Source organism: Miniopterus natalensis, chromosome 1, assembly GCF_054644295.1.
Source record: "Miniopterus natalensis isolate mMinNat1 chromosome 1, mMinNat1.hap1, whole genome shotgun sequence".
Classification (NCBI taxonomy): domain Eukaryota; kingdom Metazoa; phylum Chordata; class Mammalia; order Chiroptera; family Miniopteridae; genus Miniopterus; species Miniopterus natalensis.
In genome coordinates this window covers 113074626-113095734 of record NC_142081.1, presented here as the reverse complement: position 1 = coordinate 113095734, position 21109 = coordinate 113074626, and the positions used below count along the sequence as shown (strand labels likewise).

General features: G+C 42.3%; 1 protein-coding gene across 1 annotated transcript in view; it reads right to left on the bottom strand.

The window, feature by feature from the left end:
- Positions 1-14228: 14228 nt before the first annotated feature.
- LOC148094329 (cyclin-Y-like protein 1) overlaps positions 14229-21109 on the bottom strand; it is a 42136-nt gene continuing 35255 nt past the window's right edge. Inside the window, exons 6-7 of the mRNA XM_087817637.1 lie at positions 15489-15651; positions 14229-14339 (exon numbers count right to left, since the gene is read on the bottom strand). Of these exons, the coding sequence (XP_087673763.1) occupies positions 14229-14339; positions 15489-15651 (274 nt within the window). The remainder of the gene's footprint in view (positions 14340-15488; positions 15652-21109) is intronic.

Here is a 21109-nt window from a genome sequence, read left to right as displayed (position 1 = left end):
TATTTTGCTTATTTCTAAAGAAATCTTTTCTTACACTAAATGGCAAAGAATTTATCTGATATTTTTTCCCAGAAATTTTATAGTTGTAGCTTTTACATTTAGATCTATGATGCATTTGGAATGAGTTTTTGTGTATTATGTGAACTAAGAGTTGATGTTCATTCTTACTTTACCATGGGGATGTGCTTATGGAATAAATTTCAGTATAAATTTTGTGATACCAATCCATCTTGTTTTTTCTACTGCCCGACATGTCAGGCGGCTTCATCCAATATCTTACTACTCTTACACCATGGTGGTGGCAAATGTAGCTCCAAGTAAAGAAGTTCCCACTTTTTCATGGTCTCTTATGTCCTTTATCCTGGGTAATACTACAGTGGCTGGTCCCCAGTTACAAGGAAACATTCTCCCAAAGCTCATTTCGCCTTGTATTTGGATTCTTTTTCCTTCACTTTTGTTCTATGTGTTTCTTTTTTTTTAACTTTTATGTCTTCGCCAAGGAGAGCTGTGCTGCCTGGATGGCCAGCTGTGCCCCTGGTGCCCACTCGCCTGCAGGCTGCCAGCCGGAGCAGAGGCCTGATGCCGCAGGTGCTCTGGGCTCACAGTTAGTCATTTGGCTCCTAAGGGACAAACAATGGGGCAGGAGTGACAGGAAACTACCTTTAAAACAACAGCTCGGCCACCACCTGGGCTCAGCATCGATCCATCTGCTCCTTGGTCAGCTCCAAGCAGCCCGGGCGAGCTGTGCCGCCCGGTGCCCTCGCTCCCCACCAGCTCCCGGGGAGGTGGATGCCCAGGGCCCGACCCCCGAAGGAGCTTCCCCCCGTTTCTGTGCGCTTTTGTGTATTTGTGCTTCACAATGAGCTCACCCCACCCAGGGAACCTCTGCGCCCTGCTGGGGGAGGTGGCGTGTCCTTCCGAGGCTTTGCAGAGTCCTAGGGCTCGGGGGCTTCTGCTCCCACAGATGCTCCAGAAGCAGGACCAGGGGGTCTGGAAGGAGCTTTTCAAACGCTTCTCCGGTCGCCCTGCGTTTCCGTTTTCGGGGTCCCCGGTTCCCTCGATTGGATTTCAAGACCTCTGCGCCCCCTGGCCCCTGAGCCCGCCTCCGCCCGGCCTGGCGCTGGGTCAGCAGCGGCCGCGGGGGAAGGGGACAGTCAAGTTTACCCCCCGGTCGCCCCCTCCCTCCCCCGCGCCGCCACCTCGGGGCGCTGACCCTGAACCTCGCCCCGGAGGCGCGAGTGGCCCGGGCGCCGCCGCCCGCCCCGCGGGGCAGAGAAGCGGGCGCTCGGGGCGAACCCCGAAGGCGCGGAGCGTGCGGCCAGCGCGGCTGTTCCGTGCGTTTCATATGCAGCGTTATAAAAAGTCTCTGTGAATACTCTTTGTAAAAGGATCTACTTTCACCTGCATTTGTGACATATAGGTTTTTGTACATATTTTACTGTTGTTTTTCTAGTCCCAGTCATAATGGAATAATATCATTTGTTTGAATTAATGTTTTGGTTTGATAAAAACACATATATTAAGTTATTTTTTATTTCTCACATTAGAAAAAGTTCCAGAATAGGTATCTTGTAATGTCTTTTGAGTGAATTCATAGATTTTAAAAGTCACCATTTAAAAACAATTGTTGTATAACAGGTCGCATTCTCCAGTCAGATGGTGCCCAATTCATGGAACATTTGACGAGCTGGGTGAGGACCTGCTGCTCACACATCTCACGCTGATCAGGGAATTGTTACAGGGTCTGGGAACGGGCTGCCTCCGCTTATCCACTAGGAATTCATTAGAAAAGGGTTTTCAAACATGACCTGTACCTGTAAAGTGATTGACATTGAGGATAGACAACGACCTTTTGTTCTTATATAAAAATTCATTTTGTTTAAATATGAATCATCTTGATCTCGCTTACACGTGGAATCTAAAGAACTTAATAAACTGATGAAGAGAATAGATTCAATGACATGGAAGCATAGAGGAGACTGACGAATGTCAGAGGGATGCAGGAGGGCGGGGGGGTGGAGGGGGAGAGGGACTGGGGAGGGGAAGGGAGGGGTGGGACGGATCATTGGGGAGAAAAAGGGACATCTGTAATATTTTAAGCAAAATTAAAATTAAAGTAAATTTATGGTTAAAAAACAAAAAACAAAAAATATTAATCATCTTACTTTCTGTGAAATGCAATAATAAGTTAATTCATTTTGTGTAAATGAGCAAACTATATTGATTATGGTGCTATGATAGTCATGAGAACAATGCACTTATTACCTGATATGTTTTATTAATAACTAAACATGCACTGCCAGCTTATCCAAAACATAACATAGCAGCATAGCATTAAGCAATTCCCAAATATGTTTGCAATGTGATTGTTGGAGGAGCATATCTAGACTACTCAATGGATATTTCTGGGACAATTAAAAATTATTTTCTTTTCTAGTGTTTACTAAAAAGGGAATTGACAAAACCCTGACTGGAAATCTGGAAATGTGTAAAAGAATCTCATGATTTTTTCACATCATGTGATTATATAATCTACTGTAGTGAGGGGTTATGCAACTGAGAGACTAAGCGCTTCCCTGGAAACCAAAAAAGTAAAACGAAATTCATGTTTCAGAACTTCCCTACCCCAAACACATGTAATGTAGTAAAAGAAAGGTGGCTTGTAATACGGGCTTTTATATAATTCCTATTCTAACATTGCTAAATTTACCATTGTTCAAAGCATTTCTGTGGTTAAAAGTGCTTGAAAATCTGTGACTCTGAGATATAAATGATATTTAATGTGAAAAATTCATATTAAAACAAATAATAAAAAATGAATATTTGAATTCTACAAGGTATTTAATTTTACCAATTTAAACCTCAATAATATTTTATGAAAGAAAAAAAGAATGTTACTCAGAGCTAATAGCACTGTTTCAATTTCCCACAGCACCTCCAGACTTCTACTTATATACCAGGATTTTTAAAAATGTCCCTTCACATGTTCTTTTATGTGACTTCCAGACTCTTTTCCCTGATGCTGACGTAGCAGAGTTCTTTATTGTTCTTTATTGTCATTTCCATTAGTTGTACAGCTCTCAGTTTTCATTACAGAAGATTTTGTATTTAATTCTTTACAAGTGGATTTATGTGGCTCCTGCAGAGTGAAGGTTCCGTAATTTAAACATGACGAGACCGGCGCGGTGAGATTTGTTGTCCGTGTGTCTGTCCCGCTCCGCGGGCATGAGCCGCACCGCTCACCGCACAGAGCTGGTGGCTGTCGGTCACTGCGGGTCCCTGTGCATTACATTGAGCCGAAGGAGACAGGACACGGGGCGCGATCGTCCCCCCTGGGGCAGATTCGCACGGTGTCCCCTCCTGTCCCATTCTCTCCGCGTCCCTCTGAAGCCGTCTGCTGTGTGGAGGATGACAGCCTCCCTGCAGGGGGACAACTTCATTTCACTTGTGAAGCAAGTGCTCTGAGCCTCTGTCACCTCGATAATATGTGAAATTATTTATATTCTCCTTCTTCAAAAGAAGGGGATTTGAGGTAACAGGTGTTTAAAATGTCTGCTGGAACTTTTTCCTATTAAGTGACAAAGTTGACAAGAGTAAGGCATGTCCAGTCACTGACGGGCCTCCCGGGGCCTGACACCGCTGTCACCCCTCGGGGCTGAGCAGCCCGAGGCAGTTCACTCAGCAAACCCGCCTCAGTCTACACTGACCCTGATTCCCACGGCACCAGGCGCCCCGAGGACAGAGGCCACAGCACTGCGGGCGACTCAGGCCACGGGAAGGGTGGGAGTGTGTCAGGAATGACACAGAGCAGGCCTGGCTGGTGTGGCTCAGCTGGTCGGAGTGTCGCCCTGCACATCAGAAGGCGGCGGGTTTGATTCCTGCTCAGGGCACAAACCTGGGCTGTGGGTTCCATCCCCAATCGGGGCAAATACTGGAGGCCACTGATTGATGTTTCCCTCTTCCTCCCTCCCTTCCTCTCTCTAAGATCAATCAAAATAAGTAAAAGAACAGCGGGCTTTGAATATATAAAAAATAAAAAAGAATGATGCAAAGTTCTATAGGGACTCGGAGGAGGGGGTGTTCCGATTCGGTTTATTACCAAAGACTTTCTGGAGTTTCATTCACAGCGGAGCTTAAAGAATTGTAGGACTGGAGAGATGGTCGGTGAGCACGTCAGTCCAGGCTGAGAAAACTGGAAAAGAGGCACAGAAACTATGAAAGGTAATTTGTGTTTGAGGAATGGTCAGTAGTCCCCTTTGATTGGACAATGAAATAAATTGAGCGCTTCGTAAGGCTCCATCTTTTAAACACTTTATAGGAATTATTTAGGAGGAAACTGGCTTGGAGAGGTAATTTTCCAAGCTATTTACCTGGTTAGAAAATGGTAAAGCAGGACTTGGACTCCAGCAGTTTGGCTCAAGAGCCTGACTGTATAATGATTAGATCAGAGCTGCCTCCAAGGAAATGTGTGAAATAAAGTGAAAGTTAGGTTTGGTGTGGACTCTAGATGGCGGTGACCATGATGAATGGCGGCCTAAGACGTCTCAGCTTCATTTGAAAGTCATGGGGATCTTTAAGTTTTGAGGTCAGGAAAAGAAAGAATTTGAAGACAGTTTAAAAAAGTATCAATAGGTAGCAGTTTACAAAATGGATCTGAAGGTTAAATTAAGAGCCAGTGGAGGCGAGTCAGTAATTGGCTGGAGTGGCCCCGGCAGGCTCTCACCTGACACAGGGTCAGTGGGACAGAGGGGACTGGGGACGCTCTGATGGCAGCCGCAGGGAGGGTGAGCATGTTCTTCCAGAAACAACATCGTCACAGATAATTAAGACACGTCTACATTTTTTGCATTCAGGCCATGAAATTTTAATTAATATTATTAATTAAACTGACTTGACAAAATCCCCTATATTTTATAATATTATAAATAAAAGGAAGCTGGTAGAGATCAGCAAAGTCCTGACTGTTCCTCCTTGAAACTTTCTTCATTTCCTTCTTTTTTCCTTCCATTCTTTCTCCCCTCCTCCCTCCCTCCCCCTCCTCCCTCCCTCCCCCTCCTCCCTCCCTCCCTCCTGGGACCCTCCCCCTCCTCCCTTCTTCCCTTTGTTTTTCTCTGCTTCTGTCTATTATTCTTTCTGGCTGGCAACACAGCAGAAAACTATAGTGATATATAATAGCCATTATCTTACACACAACTTTTTCAAGTTTCAGTAGCAAAAAATGCATTATTTTCAGTACAGGGAAATTGCCCACAACTGCAGTACCGGCAGGCCTGTCCACAGAAACACTTGGCAAGAACCGTTGTTTGTGTTTTGCATATATGTCTGCTTATCACCTTGAACTGAAATAGAGAAATGCTTAGAGCAGTGCCCGGTACAAAGCAAGTACAACAAGTGTAAGTAAAGTTTTACAAAATATAATGTAAATACATGGAAAACAGTTTGTACAGAATCACATCAACGCTTCATGTTCTTGGGTTCACAGTGTCTTCTTCCATCTTGTCCTCTGTCATCAGATGTATATTGTCCCATCTCTTCTCTTTTGAAGCCAGTTTCTTGTGAGAGTTCCTTCTTTTCTAAAAGGGGTTGTTTCTAAAACATTAAAGAAAATATATTGGTTAACATCAAATTACTACTTAGAAATGCAAAACAAATATTTATAATATGAGAGTACATTGGAAATGACCAGTATTTCCTGTCTTGTGACTTGTAAGGTTACTCTGAGTACAAATTTGGGAGAGCAGTAAGTAAGGGATAAATCCCAATTATGGTCAAACTTGATGAATACATATATTTAACATGTAGTAACACAATTTACTTCACTGCACATATTTGGGGAACTAGTCCAGTTTCAGATGAGAAAGGGTCTCTTAATCCACAGCTGTCCTGGGAAGCCAAGGGAATTTCTAAATCATCTTCAACCGGAGGATTTCTGAGTAAACATAATATAATACATGAAATGTGACTTCTGTCTGTGAATCTCTGGACTAATACTGATCTTCGATGCATCAGAAAGGATGTAATTTGCACAGAGCAAGAACCCCAGAACTCCTCAGAGGGATCCCCAGTGTACTCAGCAAGAGAATGGATCAGTGCATGCGTGTGAAAAAAACTACCCAAGGCCACGGACAGGACCATCCGAGAGGATCAGGGAGAACAGCGCCCCTCCCCCACCTATCATGTCCATTCTCAACAGCCACTCTGGGAAATGCCACTCACAGTGCACTGGGCAGAGCAGTAAATGGGCCTTGCCTCAGGGCCGGGAATAAGGAGCCCCAGATTGAACATGCTTCTGGCTCCATCTAACAGGTTTTAAAAGGCAAGACCTATAACAATCAAACTGTTTCTAAATAAATTATCTACATCCAAGGGAAAAGCTAAAGACATTTATAAAACATAAAAATACTCAGCACCCAAAAAGTAAAATACATGGTACCTGGCAGCCAATCAAAGACTACTAAGCATATCAAGAAGCAGGGAAATATGACCCATAAAATGAGTAAATTCATCCAAAATGACCCAGAAATAACACAAATGTTAGAATTAAAGAAAAGAACATTAACTTAGATAACATATTCATATCCCACATATTCGCAAGTCAAAGAAGAGACATAAAAGATATAAAAAGGACCTAAATAAATTTTTAAATGTGTGAGACAGTAATACAATGGATACATTAACAGCCTAGTAGACAATTCAAAAGAAGAAACTAATTAATGTTTGTTGAGGAACAGAAACCATCTAAAAGAAAAAGAGAAAAAGTAAAAAATTACAAAAGGAAGAGAGTCTCAGGGAGATGGGGGACAGCATCAAGCAGCCTCATGTGTCTGTAGACAGGAGGGACAAAGACGTATTTGATAATGTTTATTATCACAGCTTCTATTCTACACTATACTGGAGGTTCTAGTCCACTATCAGGCAAGAAAAGAAATACAAAAAAGATGAGAATTTGAAAAGAAAAAATAAAGCTACCTCTGTTTACAGACAATATGATCACTTGTGTAGAATATCAATTGTTATCTGAAAAAAGACTACTAGAACTAAATAAATATTTCTAATAACCCAGAATATAAGATGAATATAATATTGGTTTTCTATAACATCTAATTTGGAAAAAATACAAATAATAATAGTGAAAATTATGAAATACCTAGGGATGATTACATCAAAAAGATGTGTAAGACTTGTACACTACAAACTCATAACATCGATAAGAAAAGTTAAGGATACCTAAATACATGGAGAGACATATTTGGTTCAGGAGTTGGAAAACTCAGTATTCTCAAGAGATCAACTGATTCCAAACTAATCTACTGAGTCAACACATTTCCAGTGAAACTGTCGGGAAGATTTCCTGTTAGAAATTGACAAGCCGATTCTAAAATTTGTATGTCTATGTTAAAGGGCTTAGATTAGGAATAACAACTTAAAAGAAGAACAGCCCTAGCCAGTTTGGTTCAGTGGTCAGAGCACTGGCTCAAGGACTGAAGGGTTCCGGGTTCGATTCCGGCCAAGGGCACGTTCCTTGGGTGAGGCTCAGTCCCTGGCCCTGTCGGGGTGTGTGTGGGAGGCAACCGATCAATGTGTCTCTCCAACATCAATGTTTCTTCCCCCTCTCTCTCCCCTTCCACGCTCTCTCAAAAGAAATGGAAAAAATATCCTCAGGTGAGGATTAAAAAAAAGCAATCTACAAAACAGCCTCTGAGGCATAACAACATGAGCTTATTTATTTATTGGAATACATGAACATTCAGAGAAATATTGTGTGTGTGTGTGTGTGTGTGTGTGTGTGTGTGTGTGTGTGTATACCAGTAAATAGGGTGACACTGGAATTACAAGCTATTTTTCTCTTAAACAGATTTAGACTCTAGCATGGCCGGGGTGGCTCAGCGGTTGAGCATTGACCTAGGATCCATGAGATCGGGGTTCCTTCTCCTTCAGGGCACATGCCTGTGTTGCAGCCACGATCCCAAGTAAGGGGCCTGCAGGAGGCAGCCGATCAGTGACTCTCTCATCATTGATGTTTCTATTTCTCTCTCCCTCTTTTTCCTCTTTCTGAAATCAATGCAAATATATTTTATAAAAAAACAAAAACAAATACAAAAAAACAGATTGAGACTCTAAATCATAAAATATTATATATTATTGAAAATTCAAAGCACTTACTCCAAAATTAACTGGTGGTAACAATTGAGAACTTTTCCCAAGAAATTCTGATTGTAAGAAAAAGTCAGTTATATAATTTATTTTTCGACAGGGATTGGAAGTATAGTTTATGGTGTGAGAAAAATTCAAAAGTAGTTACATCAAATAATAGTGCAATACTTTTTATATTATAGTCAAAATATAATAATGACAGATCTATAGTAAAAATTTCCCTAACTTTCAGCTTCGTATAACGCAGATCTTTGGGGAAGCTGATCCGTCGTCGTCCTGTGCAGTGTACTTTCAAAAATCAAAACCAGCAGAAGCTTCTCTAACAGCCGAGATCAGAGGCGAAGGGAAACCTACCTTCTCGGCGCCCTCTCCTCCGCTTCTGCGCCGCTGTCCCTCTGTCCCAGCTTCTCCTTCAGCATCTTCTGTGGCCTTTGCCAGAAGCAGCATCTCGTGCCGTCCATCCCTAGAGAGCACAGTGTCACTGTCACTGGTGTTTACAAGAAGCCTCTGCAGTGTTTCCACCACCAAGCAGGTCAGAGCAAGTCAGGAGCCCGACAGAAGCCAGGTCCCGGGTAATGAGTCGCCCTGGCTTTCGGACGGGCGGCTCCCTCCTGCCCTCCGACTGGGGATGCAGCCTGGTTCTCTCTGGCAGGGTGATTTTTACTAAACCTAAACTGAAAAAGTCTCCACCTCACACTGAGGGCTGGGGGGGTTAAGTGGTGTCTATAACTTTCACAATCGTCTCCTTAAGAGCAGACACTGGCTCATACATACAGTTTGTGGTATGAGTCTCAGTATTTTATGTAACAACTTGTATATTATAGCTGTGAAGAAAGATTAGTGTGGGTAAATTATTTACACCTGAAATGACATCAAGAACTATGACAGACAGCTAAAATTATTTACAAATTAAACACTGCTCACAATTTTTCTCTTTATATTTTAAATGTATCACCCTGGCCAGCTTGGCTCAGTGTCAGCCTGTGGACTAAAGGGTCCCGGGTTCAATTCCAGCCAAGGAATGTCCCTCTCACCTCTTCAGTTTTGCTACGAAGACTGTTTCCTCCCTGTGTCTCCCGCTGTCGTCTGTCTTCTCTGTCCATCCACAGTGGCCGCTGCTCCTCTGCTGGGAGCTCAGGTTGGTGTAATTTCCTGCTCATCGTGTCCAAGTATCTGAATAAAAGCGCGAATGCAAGTGAAGGTGAGTTGGGTGCTTCCCTTCTAGTGGCATCAGCTGCTTTGATGTGCCCGACCCCCTCCTTGCTCACTTTACATTTCTTGAACTACAGGAATTTCAGTTTTTCCCTCGGTTCTGCTCATGGGCTTGTAAGCCAGCGCTCCCCATATTCTGTTACACAGGTCTCCCCACCATGCCAGCTGCTCTTATGGCCAAAACAATGGTAAAATGTGGAGCAGATTCTGTCAAAACATTTTGCACAGTAATTATTCATAACTGACTGGGCTTAGGGATATGAGTTTGCAAAGCAGGCTGGAATTACTGAAAACTGATTTCAGATCTAGAAAGAAAAACCAGATGTGAATTTCCTAAGAAAAAGATGTATCCTGGGCCCCTGCACCTTCCAAGGCCTCGATCAAATCTTCCACGTGTAGGCCGGGTCTCTGGGATGTCAACACGCTTAAGGAACTACCACAAATGAGCCCATGGAAGACAGAAGTCAGGCTGCGCAGCCCAGCCCCTCAGTGGATTAGAAGATTGCTTTCCTTTCCTAATTTTCAGCCTCCCCCCTCTCGCCTCCCCCCTGAAAAGAGCCATAATGGAAAACACCTTGGGAAAATGAAGCCAAGCAGACATGGTTTTGAATCCTAACTCTGTGACCCTAGTTCATTTTTCCTTGTGTCTAAAATTTTCTCCACTATAAAAGAGGGAAAATAATGCCATCCTTTCAAGAAAATTTCTGTGAAGATAAGTGTAAAGAACATACCTGGTTGCTTCATGGAAACAGGTCCTCAATAAACAGTAACTGTTCAGTTTAAAATCCTACAACATTTTCCCCAAATTGCTAACATCTAGCACCTCTGTGTTTACCAATCACATTTCAGAAGTTGTTATGCATAAAATAATATGGACTTTATTTTTTTACCTTTGATCACATTTTGATAATTACATGTAAAATAATATTAAGTGATCTTCTTTCTTCTCTGCCTAATCTTTCAAGAGCTCCTCACTACAGCTAATATAAAATCCAAATTCATTACCATGGCATTGAAAAGGGCAACAGGACCTGTTTTCCGACTCTCTACAACCTAATGTCACGTCCACTAGAAACCTTTACACTCACTCAGGACAGAGAAACATTAAGCTAAGATTATTTTTCACTATAATGATGAAAAAGCTTTTATTGTTATACAAAGTGTAGTTTGATAGTTAATTTAGGAATTTAAATGATTTAAGTACACATTTACAAATTATTTTTTTAATTTGAAAACAGATTAAAACTCAGGCATAGAAATGTAAACACCTTTCCCCACTATGAAGAGATTTAAACGGCAATGTGTCCACAAGGTAAGTATTTTCAGGGTTTCAATGTTACTTACTAAATTATTCCATGAAATCACTGAAACACAAGCTCTTCCACAGCCAAGTCAGCTTTATATAAAGGACACTTTTTAGCAGCACACATGGCAAATAAGTGACACAAGATACACACGGCAGGCTGCAAACACCTTTAAGCAATCAAAATTTTCCCTCTTTTCTTATTCCCTTAAAATCCTCACTTTACTTTCAATTTTATTATAATATAAATTTATATTTCAACATCTTACTTAGGAGGATTATAATTAAATGAACAGAATACTGAGAGTATTGCCGGGCGATTTAATAACAAACACTTCTTGTCAATTCACTTATGCTTCGAAATTTTATAAAATATGAGAAAATACTGGCAATCATGGAGCTTCACACATTATTGTAATGTGTCCTGCACTTTTAAATAATCTTTCAAGCCATAGATCCAAGTAAAATCATTATACCTAATCTTTCTCTTTGTAATATAAATCTTTAGGTTTAATGTTTAATTATTCAACAAATGTGTATAAAAAGGCATAGCGCTTTGAAACTGCATGGGTTCAATGACAGCTTTGTTGACTCAGTAAATCATATAACTGTTGAGAAGTTTTCAGTAACTTATTTAGATTATGTTTATTAATATGGTACAATTATAAATTTGAAAAAAGTCCAAGTAAATCAAAGAGCATTTAAGTCAAAGGTAATGCTTAGTTAGCACTTCTCCAAGTGCCAGGCCCCTTCCCAAGTGCTCTACAGGTCTCACCTCACTTAATCCTCATAACCACCCTGTCAGTCCTCATTCTGCACAAGAGGAAACTGAGGCACAGAGAAGAATCCTGTCAAGTGCACACAGCAATAAATAGAGCTGAGATTTCAACCCAGAGAGTGGTGGCTCCCAAAGTTAGTCTTTAATGATAAATCAAAATACCTACTCCAATTTATCACCACAAACAATTTCATAGGTGTTTATATACATTTGTAAAGCAAATCTTACTACTTTCAAATATTAACTCTCACTAGGGAAAGAAAATGATTCAGTAAGCATTAAAAGTTAAAATTTTTTGATTTACAATTTAAAAGGTCACAGTACTCTAGACTTTCAAAGTCTAGTTTTAATTTTGTGTGGGAAACAATCTGAAATTGAACTTGAGGATTCATTACTGCAAACAAGTGCATTACTGGAAGCCAAAACCATACACACCACACAAGCCAATGAAATGAGTGTTTGTGCAGAATGTAGTATTCACAATGGGGAAAACTTCAGGATCAAATAAAAATTCTATCTAACCTTTCACAAGTTATACTAGTTTTTCTGTGCCTGATTAATTAAATAATTTTACTGGCATACACTACAAAAGTTGACATAAATATAGTAATTTAGAGAAAGGAGGGAACCTAAATAAAAAGCTTGGCAGGCAGGATGCTGGAACATATAAAACATGAGAAAAAAGAACACAGTTGGGAAAGAGGGAAAAAGAGGTCAAATAGATTGTTACCTGGAAAAAAATTTCAATGTAAGTTAATTTAACTTGTCAACATGTAAGGTAAATTCTCACATTTTCAGCTAAGAAAACTTTTCAAATTTATACAATTATAAAACACAAACTTAAAATATGGTATTATTCATATCCACTTTTAAAATAAGGCCAAGTAAATTGGAAAATTACTAAGGTATATATTTTGGAGGGGAATTCAATAGAGTATGCCCACCAATTACAGGAGAACCAAAGTTAAGGTATTACGAGGCCATGGAACCTATCATGACGGAATGTACAGCACAGTCTACAGTCAGTCCGCAGTATATTCCAAGATACAAATAAAAAATGTTACAGAAAAATCTAACTATTTCCTTACATTTTAATACAGACTGGCTTTAAGCACCTAATCTTTAAAAGAAATTTTAATTTGTTCAACTATTCCTGCCAAAAGTTTGATAATCTTAGTGAACTAGTAAACATACTTACATGCAACCCAGTAAAACCTAGAAAATATTTAAAACAATATTAGTGACATTTTTTACTATCATCCTTGTGAATATTTTCTACTCATTTTCTTCTACTGTATTACCAACTCTAAAAATGGTAAATTTTCTGAAAGCTTATACTTGAAAAGCCTGAAAAAGAGATGTGATAGAACTATTCTAATTTTATAAATTCTTCCTTGCCAATGTGCTGCTCCTACAATTTGCCACTGTAACTGCAGAGCAGGAGAGGAGATTCTGACGACACAGACACATTTTAGCTCAAGGAGGAAATAGGGCATCATAGACAGTCCCACGGGGAAAGCGAGATGGATATCACAGACAGTCAGAATTCACTTTCTAGAAATCAGTTGGCTAATTTCTTTAAAACTAATTTCCAGAGATGATAGTCGATGGAATGCATTATAGGTAGAATAAGTCACTTATTCAATATAAGCCCTTGGAACTACCGATTACCAAAGGCCACCTGCTAGCAAGATAGTTCCTAAAAAGAAAAAGAGAACAGCCACTCTTTTCCTCTAGCTTCTGTACCACCAGAAATCTCCATTTTACTAGTTCATTCTGGCAGCTTTTAGACCAATGACATAAGAATATTCAAAGGATAAAGGCCACAGAATATGTGATTTTCATAATGAGAGGAGTTGTTACTTAATCTCTTTTAAAGAGGATCTTTCCCTTGGCCAGGTGGCTCAGTTGTTGGAGTGTCGCAGGTTCAGATCCTGATCACGGCACATACCCGGGTTTGGGTTTGATCCCTGGTCTCCGGGCCTGTAAGGGAGGCAACCAGTAGACATTTCTCTCCCACATCTACGTTTCTCTCTCTCCTTCTCCTTACCTCCCTCTCTAATATCCATTTAAAAAAAAGTGAACTCTTCAAAGTCTGAAAAACTCAAATTAAAACTCATAAATAAAATTACTTTAAAATAATTCTTATACAGTAACAATGTCTAAAAAGTTCAGGAGGAAAGGAAATGACACATAATGGGGAAAAAAGTGCCCATTTTGAACTAGGGAGCAACAAAAAATATTTAAGAAATTTCTGATGTCCAAAAAGGCCCTCCCTCCCAATATCAAAGTAAACATTAAAACATTTAAAACTATAGTATATAGAAATAGGTACTTTAAGCTTTCTAAATGAGAGCATGAAGGCTCAAAAGAGAATGTTATGTAGGTGGTTAACTAGAACTTTAGAAAAGTTTAAGATACACATTTCCCTTTTCTCCAAAAATGAAAGCAAAAATAAACAAATGTAATATCCTCTAGTAATTAAAATAATCAAAAGGGAAATGAAAAATACTAAGGCTCATGAATTAAGCTTAGGCTAAAAGAGTTCCTCATGATGTTGAAAATCTTCATTTCTGTTTTAAGAGGAAATACTAAACTTGCTGGAAGAGGAACCTTGTATTTCCACAGCCCTTGTTACTGTAGATGAGAAGCTGACCATGTTAATTCCCCTCATTTCTCCCCTAAAAGGAAATCACTTAGCTGGGTCTGAGCAGGAGCGGTGACATTTCTCCATTCGTGGCACATGAGGGGCTCACCATGTCCCAGCCCCTCACTCCTCACTTAAGATAAGATGGCACTGGCCCGCTGCGCAGCACTAAAGTTATCGCAGCTGCGGGATTTTCTTACAGCCGCCCTGCACAGGTTTTTGTTTTCACAATATCTGGAAATGGCCTAGGAGCAGGAATCAAAGAGAGCACAGACACGTTAGAAATCACAGGGCTGCAGCCTGAGCACAGAAAGCACCACCGCTGAGCCGCACATGCCGCTTCCTCAGGCGGGTGACGGCTCCTGCCCGTGGGCAGCTGCGGGCTCCCTGCCGAGCCCTTGGGCTTCTCCTTTAAGCTAATTCACTGAGGCGAGTCTCTTAGGGGCTGTGATTAGACGGCCAGAGGAAAGGGGGACGGAGGGTTTATTTTAAAGTTTGGGTTTTCTCAACGGTGTCTAAGGCGTGACAGGCTCCTAACAACACTATCACCTGTTGCCTGCGCACTTGGTCCCTTAAATATAATAAACACACGGGGGCAAAATCAGTGTTACTCAGCTATTTAAATTCTACCCAGTCTTTATTAGCTATTATCTGCTCTAAGCAAATTTAAATGAGACAGGCTTCTGCTGTACTTTCCTGAAAGGTAGGAAAGATCTAATGATTGAAGCACCACAAGGTACTGTTTCACTTGCAAGTTAATTATGGTAGAAACACGCCGTTTCCTAAAGTGCGATCAAAGTCCCACAGAAAGTGTCCATTTTAAAAGTGTCCATTTCAGTTGTGAATAATTTTGTTGTATCACCAAAGGTCATAAGCCATAAATATGGCTGTTCCATGTACTTTACCATTTCCATTAAAAGCCCGTGTACTTTCTACTGTGAGTATTTGAAACGCACATTCCACAATTAATACAGGTCCCTCAGGTGAGCTTGTCTAACAAACTCACAGGACTGAACTGTGACACATACAGAAAAGGCATGAACTTGCAAAGTGAGTTAAGGTGGTAAGTAGGTTATGTTTGTAGATATGATTAGTGATTCAATTGTAAGAAATTATTCATGTATGGTTACAAAAAAGAACAGTTTCAAAAAAACCATCAAAGATTAAATTTGATTTAAAATACTCTGAATCATGGTCACAGAAAAGACAATTTTCTTATAATGTGGGATTCTTCCTATCAACCATAAGAGATACCGGAAATATGTGAAAGAGTTAGTAAGTCTTCTTCACCCTGGTAGTTTAAAAAGCTTTTCATTGTCCTACATAATCTGAGTTACCCACAGATGGTGTCTGGTGTCTGGTGGAAACCCCACTCTGTGACTCCGCAGCCTTACCTCCAGGGCCTGTGCTCTTTCTTTTCGCAGACAAGCAAACTCATTAGGCAATTTGCGGTCACTTGCTAGGGACCGAAGGTCAAAATAATATTTGGCATAGACACTGGCAGAGACGTGCAGACGAAACCGGAGTAGAAATAAATACTGCGTCTCCAGCTCATTTCTGAGGAAGAAGGAAAACACAAAACCCACACGGGCGCGTCAGTCCCGGGCGCCCGCAGGCCCGGCTCAGCCCGAGGCTGCTCTGACTTAGTTACGAGACCGCAGAGGCCCCGCTGCGCTGCTGCGCTAACGCTCAGACAGCGCCCAGGGCGCAGGGCGGGGGCCCTTCCGCACCCCAGCACTTTGAGTTCGGGACAAGGGGGAGCAGGGGACGTCCCCGAGCCCTGTGCTGCTGGCCCGGGCTCGTTCCCCAGAGTCCCGGCGGCGCAGCTGGAGGCTCCCGCTCCTCCCCGCGCACAGGCCCCGCTGCGGTGCGGGCGGCAGGAGCTGCGGGGCTGTTTCTCAGCTGAGACCCTGCGGGCTTCCTCACCAGGCCTGTGCCAGGAAGGGGCTCATGAAAGGAGAGATGTGCCAACACAGGAGCGGGCACATCGCCACGGCAGCAAATGGGGCCACTGAGAGCTGCCACTATTATCTTAGAGGGACAAGTCTTGAGGCAACAAGGAATCACCTCTAGTAAATAAATAAATAAAGATGCCACGCTCAGGGGGAAAGGGGAACCCTCCCCGCCCCCAGTGCACGGGGCTAATGTCAAAGGGCACATGCAAGTTTCTGTTCACCTGAACCTTACTGGGGAGAGAAACTGTCACTTTCACAGACCTGGACACACTTTTAAAACTTTGGAAGGCAGAAGATTACAGATCGATGTCTTGGCTGGACTAAGCCCACCTTATGATATGGCTTCTGAGCGAGCACTAGAGTCAAACTCAAACAGTGTTCCCCACGCTGGGGATGAGATCCCGAAATGTTCAGCCTGCCCTGCCCCTTCCCAGAACAGCAGGGGGACATTCCCAGGTGAGGTGTGTTCAATAAAGGAGGAAAGGAAATTTGGGAGCAGTCCCTTTGCTATGTGACCATAGTGCTGTCACTTGCCAAGAAGTTCAATAAATATAAAATTACAGTAAATTGTACTACTTCACAGTCATCCCTTGATAGTCATTAATAAAATGATAAATACCTCAACAAACATAAGAGAAGCTTTTCAAACATATTTGCTTTCCTAGTTTTAAAGCTTTAATATTTTATCCATTGGATAGGTCAGCAAAAGCTTGACGTTCTCCGGTATGGAGAACAGTCAGAATATGAGCAGAGATGAGGTTTTCCTCACTTGTTACACTTTAAACCTAACTGAACCTACTTCCAAAATTAATTTCCTGTCCATTGGCCATAAATCTACAGAAATGTAAATCAGATAAAGTTCTGATAACCAGCTAAACAGGACTTACAACAGGAATAGATGCACTTTACTGTCCCTTTTACAATTTCATCACAACTGCATGTTAACTGTGACATCCAGCACCTTCCTAGGGTCACCACTTCCCTTCACAGGGATTAATCATGAAGCAAAGCGTGATGCCTACCGATCATGCAGCGTCTGGTTTATTCTCTGTTGTTTTTTTAGTTTTTCAGTGGCTACATGGCTGGATGGCAGACCATTTAGGGCACAGCAAATTTTCTGAGTAGCAGGCTGTTCAGTTTACCTTATTCTTTTGAAGGGAAATCATATTCTCAAAAGACACATAGATGTTGGAAATTTTTAAGAAAAAGCTGATAGACACCAATTTTCCAGCTTAGACTCCAAGGAGATCACTACCAATAGGAGACAACAGCAGGTGGATGATACCAATGTACATGAAACACGGTTATAGTGCCTTCCAGTTTCCACAGATCATTAACAAAAGCAGCCTATTATAAACATAGCTCCTGGGGTTTCTCTGTTCATACTCAAAGAGCATTCTCTACAACAAATCTATACCTAGACACTGCCGCCATTTCCCCTGAAGCTCTCATCGATGACACGTCACACAGCTTCCTGCACGTTCTCTGATGTTATAACGAGAGCCAGAGGCCCACAGGGTGAGCTGCAGGTGTTGAGAAAGCTTCAGCTGCCACCACAGTGGGGCTACTGTTCATGAGCACAAATTATCCTTCCCTCCAGAGACAAGTTTGAAGACTGATGACAGTGGTGTCAAAGTCAGTTTAGCTTCTGCAACTTCCTGCAGAAAACTAATTCCATTGGTTTCAATTTTATTATTTGCTGTCATAATGTTTGCTAAGATTATTACCAGCAAGGTCACTCTGACTACTCATTTTACATGATTATCAAAGTGTCCTTTTCTATCAAAAGCCATTTTGAGCTACTGATAATCCCTGGACCCTTCTCTTCATCACAAGTATCCTCATGTTAGTTCTCAATATGCATTTTGGTCATTCTGAAAGGGCATTTATCTAGAGTAATGAGAAAAGGTAACAGAAACCAATTCTGGCTACTGCCCACCATCATCTCAATTTCCTATGCTGTCAAATATAATCTAGGGGGGTCTTCCCACATTTTCTTAAATGCCACCCACAAAGACATTTTTGAAAATCGTTATTAAATTTATTGGGGTGATACTGCTTAATGAAATTATATAGGTTTCCAGCATACAGTTCTCTGATATATCATCTGTATATGGCATTCTGTGCAGACCACCCAAAGTCAAATCTTTTTTCATCACCAGATATTGGACCCCCGTTACACAAAGACATTTTCACTGTCAGGTAGGCACTTTGTCTACTGGAAATACCTTTTGGGCTCATCCTGCCTACCACCCTCAGGGCCCTTCACAGCAGTTAATGTGGCCCGATCAAAACTCCTTGTGATGTTTGGTGTTCCACTCCCATCTCTGCATGCCAGCTCTGAGGAGCACCCTCATGGGTAACCTATAGCTTCCCACAAAGCAATGCTGTGGTTGCTGAGTGCCCCTGAAAATTCTCAAATGGGGTGGGCACTGGAAGAGGCCAGTGATGTTTCTCTAACTGCCTGAGAGGTAGGACCTTCCTAAATCAACAGACCTATTTTTAAACATGTGAAATGCTCATTAAAGAGCAGGAGAGAGCACAAGAATCTGAAACCTGTATATGTGGCTAATCTTCTATCATGGTTTCTTTAACAACACAACTTTAGATAAAAGGAGGAAAAAAACAGTAAATGCAAATATACAATGTGTGACTCAGGTTTGAGCTGTAACCCACTCAACAGTCTAGTGGCGCTAAGGCCATAACAGTGGCCAAAAAATTATTTAAAAAGCCAAATGTATGCCCCTTAAAAACGGAATGGAGACAACAGAAAAATGTTGACTGGGATCCAAATGGGTGGTAGAGTAGGTAAAAGTTACCCTCACTCCTCCCAGGACAAAACTGGAATTAGGACTAAAATATAGAACCATCAAGTTGAATAACCAATAGAAGACTAGCTGAGTAGAAGTCTTATAACCAAGGATTTATGAAGAAGCCACATCGAGAGGCTTCTGGTAGGAAGGGTAGAGACTTGAAAAGGGCTGGCCCCGGCTCCCACGTGCACTGGCCAAGCACCCAGAGGGCTATCTCAGCTACAAAGGTCTCCTCTTAAAAGCACAGGGTCTCAGCCCCACGCCCAGCTCCCCAGCCCAGAGCACCAGAGCCAGGAAAAGGAGCCCACATAACAGCTGGCTATGAAAATCATCAGGGATCTATCTTCCAGGGAGAGACAGGAGTCTCATAGAAACCCAGGTCCCGTCCTCAAGAGCCAGCACACAAAATCTTGTTTATGGTCACTTACCCTAAGCACAAACAAAAGGAGGGTGGCTCAGTGCACACTAGTGAAAAGAAACTGGGATGTGTGGCTCTGAGCAGAGAGCTAAGGGACAGCTGCCAGGATCTCTGTGCTGAGTCCCTCTAGCCCACTGCCCACAGACATCATCTTTCTTGGGTTGAAGACTCTTCTCCTATGATATCACACTGAGGGAAAGCATAATCTCACCCTTCCAATCCCTGTCCTCTCAACCTGCAGAGCTCATATCCGACAGAAAATTCAGCTACCTGGGCCGAGGGTGTGGAGGTCTGGGCAGACTCAGGGTGTGTCAGAGACTGAGTTGTGTGGCTTTGGGTCAGGGGCCTTTTCTCCCCACCCCCTTCCTTAGAACTTAACAAGTCCCACCCCACCCCCCTAAGAGATCCACTAGTTCCACCGTCTGGAATCCTAAGAGCCCTGCCCTACTGGACTTGGGGTCTCCAGGAGCTCTCAGCTAAATCAAGGAAGGCTGAATTGTGTAGCTTCAAGTCAGGGGTCAATTTTCCCTCGAATATTCAACTGGTCTAGAACCGTCTCTTCACATCACCAAATCTTGGTCTGTTTGGGCCTGATAAACTCTGTTGGTTGACCCCAGATGACTCCCTGAGACACTGCTCTACCAAAAAGTCTGTGGGCACCCAGCATTTGACAACTGGATTTGATGTACTTTGGGAACTTTTTTCTGAGTGGCCTGAGACTCGGCACGGACACCAAGTTTGAATATGTATCAGCCTGGTGAACACCACTGGCTCCTACCTGATGACTCACTGAGAACGTAACTCACCTAACTTGGTGCTGCCAGAGGCTCTTTCAGTGACCCAACTTAACAGGCAGCCTACAAGTGGAGGCAGGTAAAGGTGCATTGCGAATCGCCTTGGGCCTTTTGCTGACCTGCACTAAAGCTCACTGCTGGTGGGAGGCGGCCTTGATGAGCAGCTTGGCCCTTCCCATGCACTCCCAGTCAAAGCAAGGGCAGCAGCAAACTGTGACTCGCTTTATAGCTCCAAGATGATTGCCCAGGGCCAGTCACAGGTAGAGTCAGACACTGACTTGCATGAGTCAATCCCAAAAGGCGTAAAAACCAACACACCCAGTGGCAAGCTTCAGACAACATCACAGCAGGACTCAATTAGCTCCATAAGCAGCACATTCAAAGGGAGATCTCAGGAAGCAAAGACCCCGCTGAGGTGAATTCTGCTTCATGTGGAAGCTCCTGCACAGCAGCTCATACACCGTGGTCAAGGTCAATCTCCACAGTCAACCAGCATGAGGGCCAGCTCCACACATAGATGGGCCAACAGCAATCATAACTAAAATACAACAGAAGGCTTTACATATCTCACACAAGAACCATTCCTGGAGCACCAGTAAATGTGATCACATAGTGTGCCAAGGGTCCCACAGGATACCTACTACATAAGGCCACACCACCACGACAGAGACACATAGCAGAATGACTTAATACACAGAAACAAACATAGAGAGGCAGTCAAAATGGGGAGACAAAGAAACATGCCTCAAATGAAAAAACAGAAGAAGTCCCAGAAAAATAATTAAAGAAAATGAATGCAAGCAATCTACCAGATACAGAGTTCAAAACAGTGGTTATAAGGATGCTGAAAAAACTTAGTGAGAACTTCAACAGCATGAAAAAGAACCTAGAAATCATAAAATAGAACCAGTCAGGCCCTGCCCAGTGTTGCTCAGTGTTTAGAGCATCACCATGAGGACCAAAGGGTCATGGGTTTGATTCCCAGTCAAAGGCACATACCTGGGTTGCTGGTTCACTCCCTGTCCCAAGTCTGGG